The 18,328-nt window shown below is 37.0% G+C and overlaps 1 protein-coding gene across 1 annotated transcript in view; it reads right to left on the reverse strand.

Moving 5' to 3' along the window:
* Positions 1-18,328, reverse strand: part of SPEF2 (sperm flagellar 2) — an 86,293-nt gene that overhangs the window by 5,649 nt on the left and 62,316 nt on the right. The window contains exons 30-35 of the mRNA XM_062018836.1: positions 11,192-11,298; positions 9,271-9,453; positions 7,259-7,351; positions 6,464-6,637; positions 1,271-1,459; positions 1,016-1,138 (exon numbers count right to left, since the gene is read on the reverse strand). Of these exons, the coding sequence (XP_061874820.1) occupies positions 1,016-1,138; positions 1,271-1,459; positions 6,464-6,637; positions 7,259-7,351; positions 9,271-9,453; positions 11,192-11,298 (869 nt within the window). The remainder of the gene's footprint in view (positions 1-1,015; positions 1,139-1,270; positions 1,460-6,463; positions 6,638-7,258; positions 7,352-9,270; positions 9,454-11,191; positions 11,299-18,328) is intronic.

Below are 18,328 nucleotides of genomic sequence, written 5' to 3' on the forward strand. Positions count from 1 at the left end.
TTAAATAAAAAAGGTCAGGTTGAAAGAATGAGGAAGGGAAAGAATGACCTAGAATTCCATGGTGTCTGTCTTCCCAAATTGCCCGAGACATGAACAAAGGCAAGATAGTCACTAAAGGTCATAATCTTTAGTTGTGTTGTTTTTCTCTTCCATTTCCCTTTTGTAATTTTTACTACTATAACAAATAAATTTTTAACTCTTAGTTTGACAAAAAAAAATTTTGTTCTTACATTTTGTCTTTTACCAACAATGAATATAAATGATACAATGCTGGACACTTCTTTCAAGTGATGAACATAATTAAGAAATAGCAAGTTATTCCTGGAATATCCTGTATCTTATTCAGATTTACAGTTTGTGGGACACTACGTGTCCCTGGTTTTGATTGTCTCAGACTTACGAAGACTGTTTGGGCAAGCAAATGCAAGCATGCTTTCTTTTATCTCACACTATTTTGTTCCACCGTGTATATCATGTATTTTTACCATAATTCAACACATTTAAAATGTTGATAATTCTGGCTAAAATTTGGTGTATGTGCAAGAGTTGTAATGCACATTTAAACACACATGCGGGTAACAGGGAAGCTCTGGAATATGTCAGGGAAGGACATTTACATCTGTATTCCCTTTTTTGTAGCCTAATTGGCCTGGGATAGAGTATGTTCTATCACACACTCCACAGCATATTGCAGTAAGATCCTGTTGAGAAGATAACGGAATCAGGCTTCTTCCTATGGCAATGCCATATGTGATAAGACAGTAAAAGACTTGTAGGCTGCTATAGGCCAGCAAGACAGGTTGAAATAAACAGATCAGAAAGCAAGACAGTCTTTGATGGACAGAATTTTCATGGAAAACAAAGCAACTGAAGTAATCTACAACCTGCTATGCTGTATATCTGGTCTGCACTGAATTCTGGCAGCATTTAAATTAATTACATGTACATTTCTGGCATAATGTAAATTTCAACGTGTGAACTTACAAAGTTCTTGGTCCCAGAAAACAATACTTACAGGAAGTGTGTATTCTTGATACTTGTTGATCAAGTCTTGAATGAAAGGATGCTTCAAAAGGAGTGCAACTGGAAGTGGTGTCAGATCTTCAGTGCCTAATTCTTTGTATATTTTAATGAAATGCTTTGAGAAAAAACAGTACATGTTCAATTTATTATGCATTTTTTAAAATTTAAGGGAAAGCAAAGATTGCATTAGATTTTTATTTAACGTAGAATGCAAGGTACAAAATATTATTTGAATGCCCCAGCCTACCTTATCATAGCTGCCTTCCCTCACCAGATTACTGAATCTATGATTATCTTGATTTTTACTTCCTCCAGTATGAAACACTTTGAGAAGAGTTGCTAGTGAAATTGTTCCTTCATTCATGTAACTCAAGACTTGTTTTTTATCTTCTATTAAAGTTTTCCTATTTGGCACCATGTTGGTATAAGGAAAAGCCTAAAGGAAAAAAAGCGGAAGTGTAATACTTGGCTATAAACAGTCTGTCAGTAGGTCATCCATTTTAGTTAGACATTCATTAAGGTGCACTGGATTATGCTTCCAAACTTCAGTTCCTCCAAAACAAAAATCCCAAATTCACACAAAATTGTCTGCAGAATTATAGGATAAAGGAATAGATATTGAGAGTCCAGAAATATCCATACTGTTAGCATTAGTAAAAATCTAATAAAAACATTTTCCAGGAACATGGACAACTTTCCACTGAGCAATTAATATTCTTCAGAGAAACAAATCATAAATATACTTAACAGATACAAATTACAGTAGTCTACTAAGAATCTTGTGTTTGTATAATGAGTAAACTTGGTAATTCTGAATGTTCACATGAAACAAACAGCATGAATTTTCTAGTCCAAAGCAAGGAGTCACTGCAAGAACTTTATTTTGTCTGACAGTTGAAATAGGCTCACCAGCTTTTCACAGGAAAAGATGGGAGAGACTTTATGTAGAAAAATTAGTTGTTAACTGTAAACAAGCAATGAGGTATCTCTGTGGCAATACTAGAGATGGCCACAAAGCAAAAAACTGTAGAGATTTATGTGCACAAAGATGAGAAGGGATCTCACATGAGTAAACAATACTTTAACCAGATTAGGCCAATGTGTAGACTAACCATTAACAATAACAGGAAATTGAAGAATTAATTGAACATATTATTTCCTTCCTCATTAGGAGGGAGTGCTGAAATTCAGTCATACTTATGTTACATGTCTTAGGACCCAATTCATGTCTTTGGACTCAATTCATGTCTTTTTCAACAGAAGAGGAACAGAGTCAGTGATACAGATTTTATTAACACTCAACAGTGGAGAGTACATAAATATTAGCACTTTGAATTTTCTGTCTCCCACTGTATCATTTCAATTTAGTTATAAGATCTAAATAATCAATAACAAAACTATTGAGACTTAAAAGCTAAGCATTTAACGTAAAAGGGTCTTTACTCTGAAGTTAGTAAAAGTAAAAAAATCTCTAGGATATGTTTGTCTGATCTTCTATTAACATCGTTAAAGTCTCAGGTCTACTTCTGTAGGCAGCTACCAATGAGAAGTCATCACAATTATCAGCATGGAACAAGAAAATGAGAACTAGGTGCTGCTCTGCATGTGTCTACTTATAAGCTGGCTACCTAAGGTATATTATAAAAAAATATTTGAGATGACCTCTTTAAATGGAGAGCTCTTTAAATTCCACTGGTGAATACTCCACTGGCAATATTTACTAGATTTCCAGTACCTGTAGTGAGAACTGAGACTTTTAGATCACATATAAACAGCTACAGGTAGACAAATATTTAGATTCTTAATTTGGTACCAAAAACCACTGTGATGTCTTCAATAATCTATGCCTTTCTCTGTGGTAGAATTTAACTCAAACATGATGTGATACCAGCCCATAATTTACTTTTTGCCCCCTTGTGGTTGTGCAACATCCTACCTGAAATGTTTGCCCTACTGAAGCTAACAGGGAAAACTCATTCACTTCAGTGGAACAGGATTTTATTTGTTCTCTTTTTCTGTACTCAATATTACTGTTAATGTGCATCCATATGGAACAGAAGGCATCAGAAGACAAGATTAACATTATCTTCTATTAGCCGTGCAACTCTAAGCATCAATCTATAAAAGACAACTATAAAGTCAAAGAGATACTACACATGCAAGGTATTCATTTAGCATCAGTCTTAGATATTTCCATGTTCCTACGTGACCTGATCTAGGTGAACCTGCTTCTGCAGGGGGTTTGACTAGATGATCTCTAAAGGTCCCTTCCAATCCCTACCGTTCTATGATTCTATGATTTCCAGGTTTTTAAACAATAGACTATATGTATAATACTTTGTGAGACCCACATCAGACACAGCATAGATTCACACAGCATACACTAAACATAAGGATATCATCAGCTTAGACAGGGTACAACCCTTGCTCCTCAGAGATACATTGTATGTTCTAGATGGAAAGGAAATGCATCCTTGATCAGTGATTCACAGTCTTAAGAATTCATTGACAAAAGTGATAATGCCAGTGCAGTTACTTAACCTCTTACAAAAATCCCAACCAAATGGATCAAACCAAGCAGAAACAGTTAGGAGAGCAGGTTTCTTTATATTAAGTGATGTGAGAGTTAGAATGTTCCACTGAAATACCACAGAATCATAGAACCATGGAATGATAGGGGTTGGAAGGGACTTTTAGAGATCATCTAGTCCAGCAACCCTGCAGAAGCAGGTTCACCTAGATCAGGTTGCAGAGGAAAATGTCCAGGCAGGTCTTGAAGACCTCCAAGGAAGGAGACTCCACAACCCCTCTGGGCAGCCTGTGCCAGGGCTCCATCACCTGAACAGTGAAATAGTTTTTTCTTATATTTAAGTGGAACTTTTTGTGTTCCAGCTTCATCCCATTACCCCTTGTCCTGTTGCTAGCTACTATAGAAAAAAGGGATGTCCCAACCTCCTGACATATTTGTTAATAAGGTCTCCCCTCAATCTCCTCTTCTCCAGACTAAACAGCCCCAGTTCCTGCACCCTTTCCTCGTATGAAATGTTCCATTCCCCTGATCATCTTGGTGGCCCTGTGCTGGACTCTCTCCAGCAGTTCCCTGTCCCTCTTGAGCTGAGGAGCCCAGAACTGGACACAGGACTCCAGATGAGGCCTCACCGGGGCAGAGGAGAGAGGAAGAAGAACCTCCCTTGACCTGCTGGCCACACTCTTCTTGATGCATCCCAGGATGCCAATTGGTCTCTTGGCCATGAGGGCATATTGTTGGCTCATATTTAGCTTATTATCAATCAGGACTCCTAGGTCTCTCTCCGCAGAGCTGCTCTTCAGCAGTTCGCCCCCCAGCCTGTGGTGGTGCAGGGGGTTGTTCCTTCCCAGATGCAGGACTCTGCACTTGTCCTTGTTGAACCTCGGGAGGTTCCTCTCTGCGCAACTCTCAAGCCAGTCGAGATCCCGCTTCCATCTACCATCTGGGATGGTAGTGATTTTCCACAGCAGCTCTTGCAGTGCAGTGCTGTGCTTACTGTTGATATCAATATTATGACTACCGCTTGCACAGCATCAGGGCTGTCCCTCCAGCATTCCTTCCCCCACCTTCACCAATAGCTGTGGGTGGGCATGATCTTGGGAGGGACTATGGCCAGGACAGCTGACCTAGGCTGACCAAGGAGATATTCCATACCATATGACGTCAGCTCAGTAACATAAACTGGGGGAGAGGAGCAGGAAGGGGAGGCAAGATTCATTTCTGGCCTTCCCAAAGCAACCGCTACACGTACCAAAGCCCTGCTTCTCGGGAGGTGGCTGGACATCGCTGCTGATGGGAAGTAGAGAGTAACAGCTTATCTGCTTTTGCTTTGCTTCCCGCGCACACGGCTTTGCTGCTTATTTATTAAACTGCTTTATCTCAACCCACGAGATTCCCATCTTATTTTCTCCCCTTCCCTGGCTTGCTGAGGAGGTGGGGGATAAAGCGGTGTGGTGGGCACCTGGCATCCAGCCAGGCTCAAACTACCACACCGCTGAATGGCAGCGCAGTCTTCTGGGGAATCAGCCAGTCCTCCCAGTTTGGTGTCATCAGCCAACTTGCTGAGGGTACACTCTGTCCCCTCATCCAAGTCATAGATGAAAACGTTGAACAAGACTGGCCCCAGAACCAATCCCTGTGGAACTCCACTGGCCACAGGCCTCCAACTCGACTCTGTGCCATTGATCACCACCCTCTGGGCTCTGCCATTCAGCCAGCTCTCCATCCACCTCACTGTCCACTCATTCAAGCCACACTGCCTGAGCTTTCTGATGAGGATGATATGGGAGACAGTTTCAGAAGCCTTGCTGAATTCAAGGTAGATGACATCAGCTGCTCTCCCCTCATCTAGCCAGCTGGTTATGCCCTCATAGAAGGCTATCAGGTTGGTCAGACAGGATTTCCCCTTGGTGAAGCCATGCTTACTCCCTCTGATAACCATCTTATCCTTCATATGTTCAGTGATAACATGAAATATGATAAACTAAGTTCAGTATGTAATTGTGAAATACAAAAAGGAAATTGTGTTATTTTTGTGTTATTGTGTTATTCATTATCTCCCATGCACAAAAACTGTTTTGCCAAACAAAAGCAGACACAAAAGAGTACAATAATATAATTTGTTGTTTGAAGAGATAAAATGTAACTATTCATATGTGTAGGTTTGCATCTTGTGGTAAAATAATGCCCATTCTACACTGTTTCTGGAGAGCACAACTATGTCTTACATAGGCAAATGTTAGTGTCACTGTGAATGTGATAGTGTAGTAAAACATTTTATTATCTAGGAAAGCAAGCTCTTTCCAAAGTGTGTACAGATGTCTCAAAAACTGACTTCTACTTCAATAATAAGTAACTGATGCATGCAGTGCATTAATGGCAGTTTTGAAACTTTAGAAATAACATGCATAAATACTAACAATGTGCAAAAGTTCATCTTCATTTGTTGGGACAGTAAAGTCATCATGGCTCTAAAAACAATTCTAAAAATTATTTCATAGAAAAATAATCAGTAATCCTTCAGATTTACAGATAAACCAAAGCACTTGAAAATAACAACAAAGATGTACATACATCTAAATACACCAAAGAAACACAGAGAAAAAGACAGCAAGGTCAGCAATAATATCAGGTTTTATATCTTTAGATAACAATACCATAAGTTACACTTATGTATTAAGTTACAGTTAAACTTTCACTATTACTTGGCAAGAAAATATTCATACTTTTGGAAGAGTAATTATGAGTATTATTACTCAAGTCAGTGGAACTATTTGCAGAGTTTTCATGAAGTCAGTGAGACTCTTTGTAAGGACTAGAGATACCCAGTGTAAGAAAATAGACATAAACCTAGATAATTTATCATTGGAAAGCACTACTGCTATTCTCTAATATTTTACAGTAATATTTTACCAAAGGTGAAAGAGAAGATTCTTCTTTTCTATGAATGCACATTCCAGTAGCAATGCTAAGTGCTCTGTAAATGCCTTCAACTGGATCAGAATGGGTGGCAAAATAAAGTAGCATCTCAGTATAGTCGAGCAGAGGAGGATCTTTTCTGGTGTCAGCAAATAAGGTGAAGAAAAACTATAAACGGACAAAATAAGTAAATTAATTTCTACCAGCAGAATTTAATCAAATACCAATCAAAGACTGTAGACCAAAGTACGCAATGATATGTGATATTATCTTTAAAAATATATCAGCACTGAATAAATCAAGAGAATTGAGTCATATATATAAGGTGACAAATTATAGTCTTTGGGGTTTTTTTTAGATTGAGGACTCATAGAACAAGGACAAATTAATAAAACAGTGTATTATGACAAATAAGTGCAAAATGTTTTCTTCTATTCAGATCAGGTTATTATCTCCTTCAGTGCAGACTTCCATGAGCTTAGATGAAGTGTTCATTTGCCTCCCATTCTTTACAATGCTTGTTACTTTGTAGCCAAAATTAAGGCAGTTCAAGGGAGAATAGGAATAATTAAGTTTTTCTGAGCAGACTATGATTCAGAGTACTGAAGGACAATTCCTAGCTTCCTTTCTACATTATTTCTAACTTTGAGTCATAGTCTGAAGCACCACCTGATCTAAAAAATCATGGAAACATTTCAGCAGTTACAGGAAAAAAGAGACCCAAGAAACTCTTGAACAAGATCTCCCAGGTTAGAATAATGAGTGGTCTCTTCAAAACACATAAGTTACCTTCCTGAGCTGTCTTAGCCTATCTAAAGGCAAAGGTTCTGTGTGACTTTTTGTAATGCTCAGGTCTTCAATTCCATTAAACCATAAGCCAACCTGGTTAAGAAAAAAAAAGTAATTTATTTTCACATATTAAAATTAAACGGTTCCTATGCTCTACAGTTATTTGACAGACAGATTACTAAGACCTTAATTCCTGGAATTATGAAGATATCAGAATAATTCAGTATTTGTTTGTATTTGTTTGTACTTTGCAAAAGATACTTTGGGAATTACTGAAAAGTATGGATATGTATATATATTCTGGGATGCATCAAGAAGTGTGGCCAGCAGGTCGAGGGAGGTTCTGTTCCACCTCTCCTCTGCCCTAGTGAGGCTTCATCTGGAGTCCTGTGTCCAGTTCTGGGCTCCTCAGCTCAAGAGGGACAGGGAACTGCTGGAGAGAGTCCAGTGCAGGGCCACAAAGATGATCAAGGGAGTGGAGCATCTCCCTTATGATGAAAGGCTGAGGGAGCTGGGGTTCTTCAGCTTGGAGAAGGGGAGACTGATTAATCTCATTAATGTTTACGAATACTTAAAGGATAAGTGTCAGAAGGATGGAGCCAGGCTGTTCTCAGTGATGTCCAATGATAGGACAAGGGGCAATGGGTACAAGCTGGAACATAACAGGTTCCAAAGAAATAGAAGGAAATTCTTCATTATGAGTGTGAGGGAGCACTGGAACAGGCTGCCCAGATGGGTTGTGGAGTCTCCTCTAAAGACATTCAAAACCCACCTGGATGAATTCCTGTGTGACCTACTCCTGCTAGAGCAGGAGGTCCTGCTCTAGCAGGGGGTTGGACTAGATGATCTTTCAAGGTCCCTTCCAACCCTTACCATTCTGTGATTCTGTGAAAAAATTCTTTACTGTTCAGGTGCAGAAGCATTGGCACAGGATGCCCAGGGAGGGTGTGGAGTCTCCTTCTCTGGAGCTTTTCAAAATCCACCTGGACGCATTCCTTTGCGACCTGATCTAGGTGGACCTGCTTTGGCAGGGAGGTTGGACTAGATGATCACTAGAGGTTCCTTCTGACCCCTACCATTCTATGACTCTGTGATTCTGTGATTATATATATAGCTATTATGCATTAGAAAAGTGAATCAGCAGTGTGAGTAAGTGCAATTAAAAATCCAAAGTAAAAGTGAAAATTAAAGAGCAGAATTTTCATAAAATGAGCAAAATATATTCTCTTTACTCTTTCACGAAACTTGCTTCCTGAAAAATCTTGCTACCTATGCAATGATTCAAACAGAAATCAGATCAAGGAATTTTACAACATACCATCTATTCAAAGGTCTTCAATCTTCCTTTACAAAAAATTCTTATTTGAAAAATTCTAAAAATATTTAATGAAAGTAGAGCTGGTAAGTCCAAACTAAAATACTTATTTCTGTTTTGAGGAAATTTTTTGTTTTATAGATACAGCACCAAACAAGTCAACAGTGCTCAAAGTGGTCACAGTAGTTTCCCTAGAATGGAAGTGTTTTTTACTCTTGTCGTGGTTTTGACCAGCTAGGTAAAGGAAAAACAACAAGCAGGAAGAGGATGAACCCTCCTCTTCTGGCTTCTTCTTAAAAAGTGATCATGGAGGCACCTAATTGTCTCAGTCTCAGAAGTGGGCCTGACTCAGAGCTGGGGAGAGTTTCGAGCAATTTCTTAGTGCAGACATCTTTACAGCACCTTCTCCATTACCAGAAACTGCTCCACACAAAACCATGACAACTCTAAATTAATTTATGGGGAAAGTAGGAAATGAAAGTAAAAACTAAGCTTAATTATCCTGATTTGTAGAGCTATGGATAAGAAAAATAGTCCTTCCTTGTCCTGAAGACATTTTTCACTAGTAAGCACCCTCAAAAGCCAAAGCATTTAAAATTCACACTGAATTTCTGAATGTGAATAAACCCAACAATACATTATTCAGTTCAGAGAGTTTAATGAAAGAGAATTATTCAAAAGAGAAAAGAAATATAACCTGCATATAGTACTCCTGTGTAACAAAGCCTGATCCAGCTATATCAACAGACTGGAAGCTACGGAGCGTTTTGAGAAGCTGTGTCACAGATGGCACTGGCCAGGGCTGTGCTGCTGCTAGCAAGAATCTGCGCCAGTTCATAAGTTCTGAGTTCACTGTGAATGCAGATGCCAGATTTTGTAACTACAAAACCAAAATAATAAATATTGTCAAATATGTATCCATAAACATACTCTTTCTATATACTATGTATCCTTAGGTCTTTTTCCTTGTTAGAATAGACAAGATTCTGCAGTGAGATTTCCAAGATTTATAAAGGATATACATCATTAATCAAAACAGATCACAGATGACTGTCTGTCACTGAGCGTAATTGGCACGTGCAGTTGACATCTCTCTAAATAAATACTCTGGCCCCCTAAATAGGAGTCTATCTCTAAACTGCCTATGAGATAATAGCCCGTAATACATACTAACCCTTGAATCATGCTCCATCTGGGAAAGCACTAAGTGTTGAACTCATAATTTAGGAACATGAGTGCAAAATCTAGGAAACCCTTAGGCCTATGCGTTGCCCCTACTTTGCTAGCATGAATCCAGCATGTGGCTTTTCTCAGCTCTGTCATTATTTTCATTATTGCAGCTTGCCATGTGTCTCTCTACCCCTGAAGATACTGCAGGTAAATAGTGGAGCAGGGTTCAGAGGACACAAAAGTGACACAGTTCATTTCTGCATTACTGGTGTGGCAAAACCCTACTATATACCTTTACACTATCTTCTGCCCCACATTTCCTTCTCAAGGAAAGTGTCTAGTTTGCTCCAGGTTGGAGTTTGTGAAGGAAGTAATGTGTTTACATGAAAGAGGGCTGGGTGCAACACAGAGTGAGGCAATTTAATAATGCCCAACATTGGTAGTAGCATTCATAATTTCAATTCTTGCTTGAAACTCTCTTAAATCACACGGTGATGAAATGACGAGTTTAGTATAATTTGCACAGGATAAATGTATACTTTGCTTATCGCCACACATTTCATTATGTATTTAGGTTCTTCTGCTATAAAAGCCTCACTTTAAAATGGTGATTTAAGAAAAGAAAAATCTGTTATTAAAATAAAAGTACTACTTAGAAGCAGTAAAAGTTCTCAAAAAATAAACAACATGGGATACATGCGTATGTGATCTATTAATAAACAAACTTGAGTCACAGCATTCCTCATATAATTTCTTTCCTGTGCTAAGATTAGATTTTTATATATTGATGATGACAGCTGTCCTTAGTTTTCACTAAACTCAGTGGAAATCCATCACTTTAAAACTTAAAAAGGGTTTACACATGCAGGCCATCATGAGAAGTATATTTGAATAAAGCAGTTTCTCTACTGTAAAATCCACTTAAAATGTTAATATGAATTGTTGCATACTGCCAGAAATAAAAATCAAAATATGCTAAAACAAGTAAACCTTTTGATCCCATGTGTTTAGCAGCAATATCTGAAACTAAAACTAATCAGAGAATTCAGTGATGGAAGATTTCAAAAGATGAAATTCTAATCTTTCATCTTCCTAATTCTAAAAATTCTGGATAAATATGTTTAAGGTCACACAGCTCCAAATTTTATTCTCCTGTCTTGGAAAGAAAAAACAGAATCAGTCTTATTTTAACTCCTAGAAATTAATTTTCAGTGGTGCCTAAGGAACTGATATAATTAGAAAATCATAAATAAATATAGTGCTAAGACAAGCATTTTATTTCTGGCTTAGTGGTTTCCAGAATCTTTATCCAGTGAAACAGAAGAATTTTAAGGAAAAAAGATATTGACCTATAATAGTTCTACTCTGAATTTGCCATAATAAGGACAATGTTGCATCTGATACATGAATCAACACTTTAGCTGAAATGAAAATAGAGGTTAACTTACATCTGGGAGTGTCAAGTTCATCCATGCATTACAAAGACAATTTCTTTCAAGATTCCAATTAATCCAGTCAATAAACATGTCAATAAATACTTTCTTTTGTATAAAACCTAATAAAAGAAAGTCAATATCTTTAAAAAATATATTTACCAGGTTTCTCTTGTTAAAGAAAAACTATTTCTTAATTTTAATTCCCATATGGAGAAATTATTTATTTCATTATTATGTACTAGTGATAATGGTAATATCTTTCAAGACAAACATAAAATACTCTAATTTAAAATAAATCATGTGTGGCTTGTCTAATAGCAAAATAACAAATACTCCAATGCACTGAATTTTTTTTATACGGACCTGATCTGCATTGTGATCAGTAACCCATCCTCACATACACGTCTACATTGACAGCTAATAAGCAGTTCACAAATACCAATCACACACATGTATTCTGTGTATTGAATTCCTACTGTCTCTTTTTTCACTGTGATCTATTTTAATCAATCATAACTCCATCTCTGCTTTTGGAAGAATGTGTGTTATAGGATGGAAAACATAGTTAAACTCTGAAACAAAACTCTATTGTTTAAAAAGCTTCTCAGAATTGGTTTGTGGATTATAAATAGCTCTATTACTTTGATTTTAAAGAAAGTACAAGATAAAAACGAATAAGTGCAACATAACCTATTTCTCTTTTAAAACAGGTATGGATTTGCTTTTAAGCAAATAGAAATTTCAAACTTAATGCATGTTAGTAAAATACAAAATTATATATTCCAAAAGTTAACAGAAAGGCATGAATCCTTCTTTCAGAAATGGCTCAGTAAGATTCACTGAGAAAACTCTGCAGTAAATTTTGATATGAAATTGAAAATAAGTTTCAAATGACCTAAATTTTGAGAGGAACCTCTTTTGGTCAGGTTATGAGTGCTTGCATGGTACCAAAACAGTAAGTTTGTCAGATTGTCTATAAAAGCAAATGCAATAAGGGAAATGCCTTTTACAGTCAAATTTCTTGTCCTTTAGAAAAGGTACAGTTATGAACATTCAATGGCTAACAAAACTTTTATATTCAAAGTGGAATGGTGATGTGAATTTTTTAGTTTATGAAGAGAGATTTAAATAGTAGGAATATTAACAATGTCTTTGAATATTAATTTAATAATATCAGTATTCCAAATCAAGTGGCCAATTTGAATTAATAGTCTACAATATATACATACAGACCTGTTTGCTCTCAATCAGGAAAACCAGAAGTAATGCCCTTAGTACATCTTAATACAGCAGAAAAATCCTATACATACATAAGCTTGGAGAGAAGAGGAAAAAAAACAGATTTGAGAAGCTTAAAGCCTGTTGGAAGAGGAAGAAGGAAGGCAGAAACACCTAGACTTGATGCCTTATGTCCTACCATAAATTTCAGAATGAAAGCAAAAACTGAAAAAATATTGGCAAACCAATGTCACATATTGGAGGTTTTTAATTTGTCTGCTTTGAGAAAGAACACTTTTTACATATCGAGTGAGTTAGGCTGTTTACTGAAGCACGTTGAACTGTTGATTTAATAATTTTAAGGTCACCAGAAACTTGTATTTTGATGAGAACTTCAAGCCACAAGAATCAGATTATTTCCATCAGCATAATAAAGCCTGCATCACAGAAGTACCATTACTGGGAGACTTCATACAAGATTCAATAAACCAGGTAACTTTTTAGTGGTTGATGGGGATAATAGGCTATGGTCTACTAAGAAGCCAGTGAAAACTTTATATTTAAACATCAGAAAAAACTTTTATCTCTTGCAGTCTCAAATTATCTAGTAATTTACCATGAAAAACCCAGCTATAATAATTTTCATTTAATGTTTTACTAAATGTTTCCCTTCCCACATCTGATGCCTAGCACTCCAACAATCTAATTTAACTATTTAAACTGTTAAATTCCTATCAAAATTTCCCTACATGTCAATAAAAAATACCATTTCTGCATTTCTTATGAGTTTCTGGCTTCCTAAAACCAAATCAAAGTTTGGTTTTCTGCACAAAATTGTAAGAGAATACTAATATCCTCATGTTACTTTTTGTGAGACTGTGTGACTTCAGAAACACACCTAAAAGGTATTTGCAGGATTAGAAAACTTAAGGACTTGAATCAAGAGATAATGCATGGAATTGAGTAAAAGACTGGAGACTGAAACATTAATCACAATTTATAGAACTTTGGATTGTAGAATGTGCTGGAACACAGTTTTCAGGTAAGTTTGACATTAGTTGATGTAAGTCTATGGAAAACATGAATTATTGTGAGATAGTTAAGCATTGTCAGGTGATTTGCTGTGTCTACCTATTTCTCTTCCTCTGTGGCAAATGGGAAGAAAAAACCCTTCCATTCATTCAGAGCTAAGAGACTTTCTATCTATTAATTAAAGAATTGCTGATGTGCTGCAGCGTATCTTCTTTTACTCTACAACCTCCTCTTGAAGTATCTGATGTGGGAAAATAATAAAATTTGTAATAGTTCAAAAACTTCAAATGGAGTGTGACCTAATTCTTCCTCCTAATGTACCTAGAAGGAATGAAGAAGTCTCATAAATGGAAAGGAAATTCCTTGTAAGCCTTTTAAAAATATATAAACCAACTCATCAATGCATTTTTAGATATTTTGTCTAGATTCTAGAGTATTGAGTTGTTTTTTAATATCTGATTACATCAAAAGACAGAAGGTGATTCATCAGTTTAATTCAGAGGTCACCAAGGCTTTATAATCGTGTGGAGATGCTACGAGTGACCATGTACACATATGACGCTGAAGAAAGAAGGTTTCTATATATGGTAGTAAGTAGTGAAAGAGAAAAATAATAATAAAAAAGCAGTAAAAGGAAATTATGTCTTTTCATAGAACCATAGAGTGGTAGTTGTTTGAAGGGAACTTTAGAGATCATCTAGTCCAACACCCCTGCAGAAGTAGGTTCACCTAGATAAGGTCACATATGAACATGTCCAGGCGGGTCTTGAAGATCTCCAAGGAAGGAGACTCCACAACCCCTCTGGGCAGCCTGTGCCAGGGCTCCATCACCTGAACAGTGAAATAGTTTTTTCTTATGTTTAAGTGGAACTTTTTGTGTTCCAGTTTCATCCCATTACCCCTTGCCCTGTTGCTAGCTTTCTTTTGGGAAAGAACAGGAAAAAAATTCTAAAAAATTGGCTTCTTTTACCTAATAAAATTGGTTTGGAACCAGATATGCTCTTTATAAAATTATTTTATTAATCAATTTGTTAAAAAAAGAAAGAAATCAAACTCAATAAGTTTTTGTTAAATGATGTAGGCGACTGAATAGAAAATGAACTTACTAAATGTGTAGAAACATTTTTAATTAGATAGGATGGCAATCGTTTTGGAAAAAGAATCAGAATTCAAAAAGATGTTGAAGAACTGGTGAGATGGTCAAGATCAGTTAGTATATCTCACTGGAAACAGACCAAGTTATTTTGAAGAAACAGGTGTTATAAATTACTACACTTATTACACTGCAGATAAATCAGGAAAGGACTTTAAGCACATTGGAGAACAGGGTTAGAATTCAAAATTAGCTTAAAATAGCTTAAAATATATCCAGTAAGAAGAAATGTCAATGCCACACTGGGCTGAAATAATTAACTGTGTGTCACAATGGGAATCTTGTTGTCAAAGTAAAATTTTTGTAGAAAAGTCTCTAGGGGTTTAGGCAGATTACAATACCATCAGAAAGTACATGGGAAGTGTCATGGGTTTGTGTGAAGCTGCTTTTTGTTTGGCAACAGGGGGAGGGGGCTGCAGTTCTGCCCTGCCAACAGTTCTGAGTTTTCAAACAAAAGCTCTGAGTTGGATCTATCTCCAGCCTGGCTGGGACACTCTGATGCCTCTGTGGTTATTATTTAAGGAGGGAAATCTGCAGCAGAAAAGGAGATGGAGGAGTGATACAAGATGGAGGAAATGACACAGACCTCACAGACACAGAAGGAGGGAGGAAGGAATGAGCAGTGCCAGACCAGAGATCCCACTCCAGCCCCTAGTGAGAATGCAGCTGTGCTCCTGCAACCCATGGAGGGCAATGGCAGGACTGAGAGCCACCAGCAGCTCTGGGTGAGTGCACCTGGACGGGCAGAGACTGTGTGAGGAGGTGGCCATAGGGCAGGTCATGCTGGAGAGCCTGTGGGCCACAGAGACCCACACAGGAGGTGGAGAGCAGCTGCAGCCCTCAGAATGAACACACGCTGGAATGGCCTATGCAGGGCTGCCCAGCGTATGAGGGAACCTGTGCTGGAGCAGAGAGGACCAGTGAGGAGCTCTCCTGCCTTGATGTGAACAAGCAGCAGGAGCCATTGGGAAAGGCCTGACTGAAACTCCTGTTCTCTACCCCCCAGCACCACTTGGCAGGGAAAACGTAAAGACACCAGGATCAGATGCCTGAGCCTGGGAAGAGGAGAGAAGTGGGGGGAAGGTGGTTTTAAACAGCTGGTTGTGCTCTTCATCATTGTACCACTCTGTGTTGGTTTTTTCTTTGTAATGTGATGCTGGATTAAATAAAGTTTCATTTTCTTTCCCAAGTTGAGTAGTCTTGTCTGTTTTGCTCATGATCGTAAACAGCAACTGAGCCTTTCCTGTCATTTGGAAGCTCCAAAAGCCCTTGGTACTTATTGCTGATTGTGGTCCTAGATGGGCCTAAACCATGACTGCAAGACACTGCAAATAATCCTTCATTCTTTTCATATGCTAAGGCTTCTTCCAGCACACAAATTTGGAATTTGCATACCTAAAAGAATATATGGAAACTAAAGAATGCCCAGAAGAAAGCAGCAAGAATTATCACAGTTTAAGAAAACATGTCTTGAAAGGACAGGTTGAAAGAATTCTGCTAGCTTCATCTACTACAGGAAGAATATGAGAAGACATAGCAGTAGTTTTCCAATTAAAACCAAAGAAGTTAGGGATAACCTCTTCTCCATAGCCGTGGTTAGGAAAAATGATGGAAATGATGGGAAAAAAAATGTTCACAGCAAAAATACTGCTTATAGTAGTAAAAACCAATTGGAAGGATACACCAAACCACAGATTCTACAGTGGACTATTAAAAAAAAAAATCAAAAAAGACTGAGGAACAAATACTGGATACATATTGTCTGACTAAACTTAAAACCATTTTTAGACATGGATGACGATACTTGTTATGATACAAAGATTTTGCTAGTACTTTTCCATGGGCAATTTATCTATTATCTTCAGTCCTCATAATAAAAATGTCATGCTGCCCCTGTGCATCACAGAAGTGACTTCAATGTTATAGATTCTAAATATACTTTTATTTGTTACTTTGTTTTTCTGTCTTCTGCTGTTGAACATTCTGGGAACACATTTTCAATGTTTTCCTAACCTCACCATTGTAAAAATCTTCCCATTTGAAAACTCTGAAGGGAAAAACTGTGATTTAAGAGAAAAAAATAGAATTAGCAATGCCACATATCTGATAATGCACTTCATATAGTGTAGATCCCGTTGTTTATTAGGCAGAATATAACTAAACACTTGTTATCTGACAAATCACAAATAAAGATATTTCAATGACAGATCTTTTATAACAAATCATATAAAGCACAGTACTGATCTGTTTTTCTGATCCCTACAGAGCAACTCTGCTTGAGTGCACTAACATTCCTTAATGAGGCATATGTTCAAAACTTACCCTGACATAATGTTCAGACCTAGAAGTAGAATGAATATGTACACGACACAAAAAAACCCACTACGTAAATATATCTGTGTATATATACAGTTCATGTTCAGCAATTACCAGATATGTTTGATATTGAAAGTAGAGATTTGATCTTGGTTTAGAAAAGGGCTGATTTAAAGGAGAATGATTGCACATTCATTTCTTCCAAAATATTTAATTTTCGTCATTGTTGGAGAAACCAAGAAGGGTCACTAATGATTTCAGTTTAGCTATCTTTTGATATAAATCATTGCTTTTTCCTTGATGGTAGAAATACATCCTTCTGGTATGCTTTACATTGATTGGAAATTATCAAGTAGAAAGTTGCAGTTAGAACATACAGAATTACAAGACTAGGATATCAGATACATCTTAGAATAATTTTCATTTTCAGCTCCTAGATGAAAAGTCAGGCTACAGCATTCTTATTAAAAACCTCACAAACATTTTTACAGGAAAAATAGGTGGTCAAAATTGTGAGTTGTATTAGTCATATCCTGGCTGCAAGAATATTTGCTATGAGGAGACTGATTTGCGCAATTAGTAATCAGCAATGGGAAATGGATGTGCTCTGCCTCTGTAGGAAAATTTTTTGAAGAAGTCTGACAAAAATCTGTGAAAGGTCATGTTCAGCCTTATTCACAAGAGAATAAAAGGTAGCCACAAACATAGATATGGAAAAAATGTATGACCCAACATGTTAAGCAATCATTTGACAGAAAGAATGCATTGATTTTGCACATGTTTATCAAAAGACATTCAGGGTTTTATGAATCCATGAATCTTCTTGAGCTACTGAAGACTGACAGTATGACAGTTAACTCCAGTGGCTGTAGTGTATTATCACTCAGTTAAATGCAATGAACAAACAGAAGTTATGAGTCATCCTTCTGTCCACATATTACCAAGGTAAGTATATACTCCATTATTTTTTTTCATTGTTTTCAGATTTCTAGAAGTCGAGTACAGAGGGCTAAATGTAAACACCTAGTAGCAATTAATCAGTGGATATAAGGAAAAGTAATATTTTAACATTAGAATATATCATGAAAAAAATAATAAACTCATTGACATTGCAAGGTACTCTCTTAAAGGGTCCATATATGTTACAATGAGACTGAAATAAAACTTGACAATTTTCATCTAGTCTCTTCTACAGAGACTCCAAATCAAACTCAGAGGAGTAATCTGGTACTTTCATTTGTCATATCACCTCCCTGTAGTCTTCAATTTCTCTGCCAAGTAGCATTCCACAAATTAATAGCTTTCTGGGGGTCAAATGTTTTGATATCTGAAGAGTTCATCTGAACTATCATAAAGTCCATTACACTTTTAGACATTAGTTGAGAGTGCAAATGCAATATGGTGAGTCTCATTTGGCTGAAGTCTTCCTC

Source organism: Colius striatus, chromosome Z (genome assembly GCF_028858725.1).
Source record: "Colius striatus isolate bColStr4 chromosome Z, bColStr4.1.hap1, whole genome shotgun sequence".
NCBI lineage: Eukaryota > Metazoa > Chordata > Aves > Coliiformes > Coliidae > Colius > Colius striatus.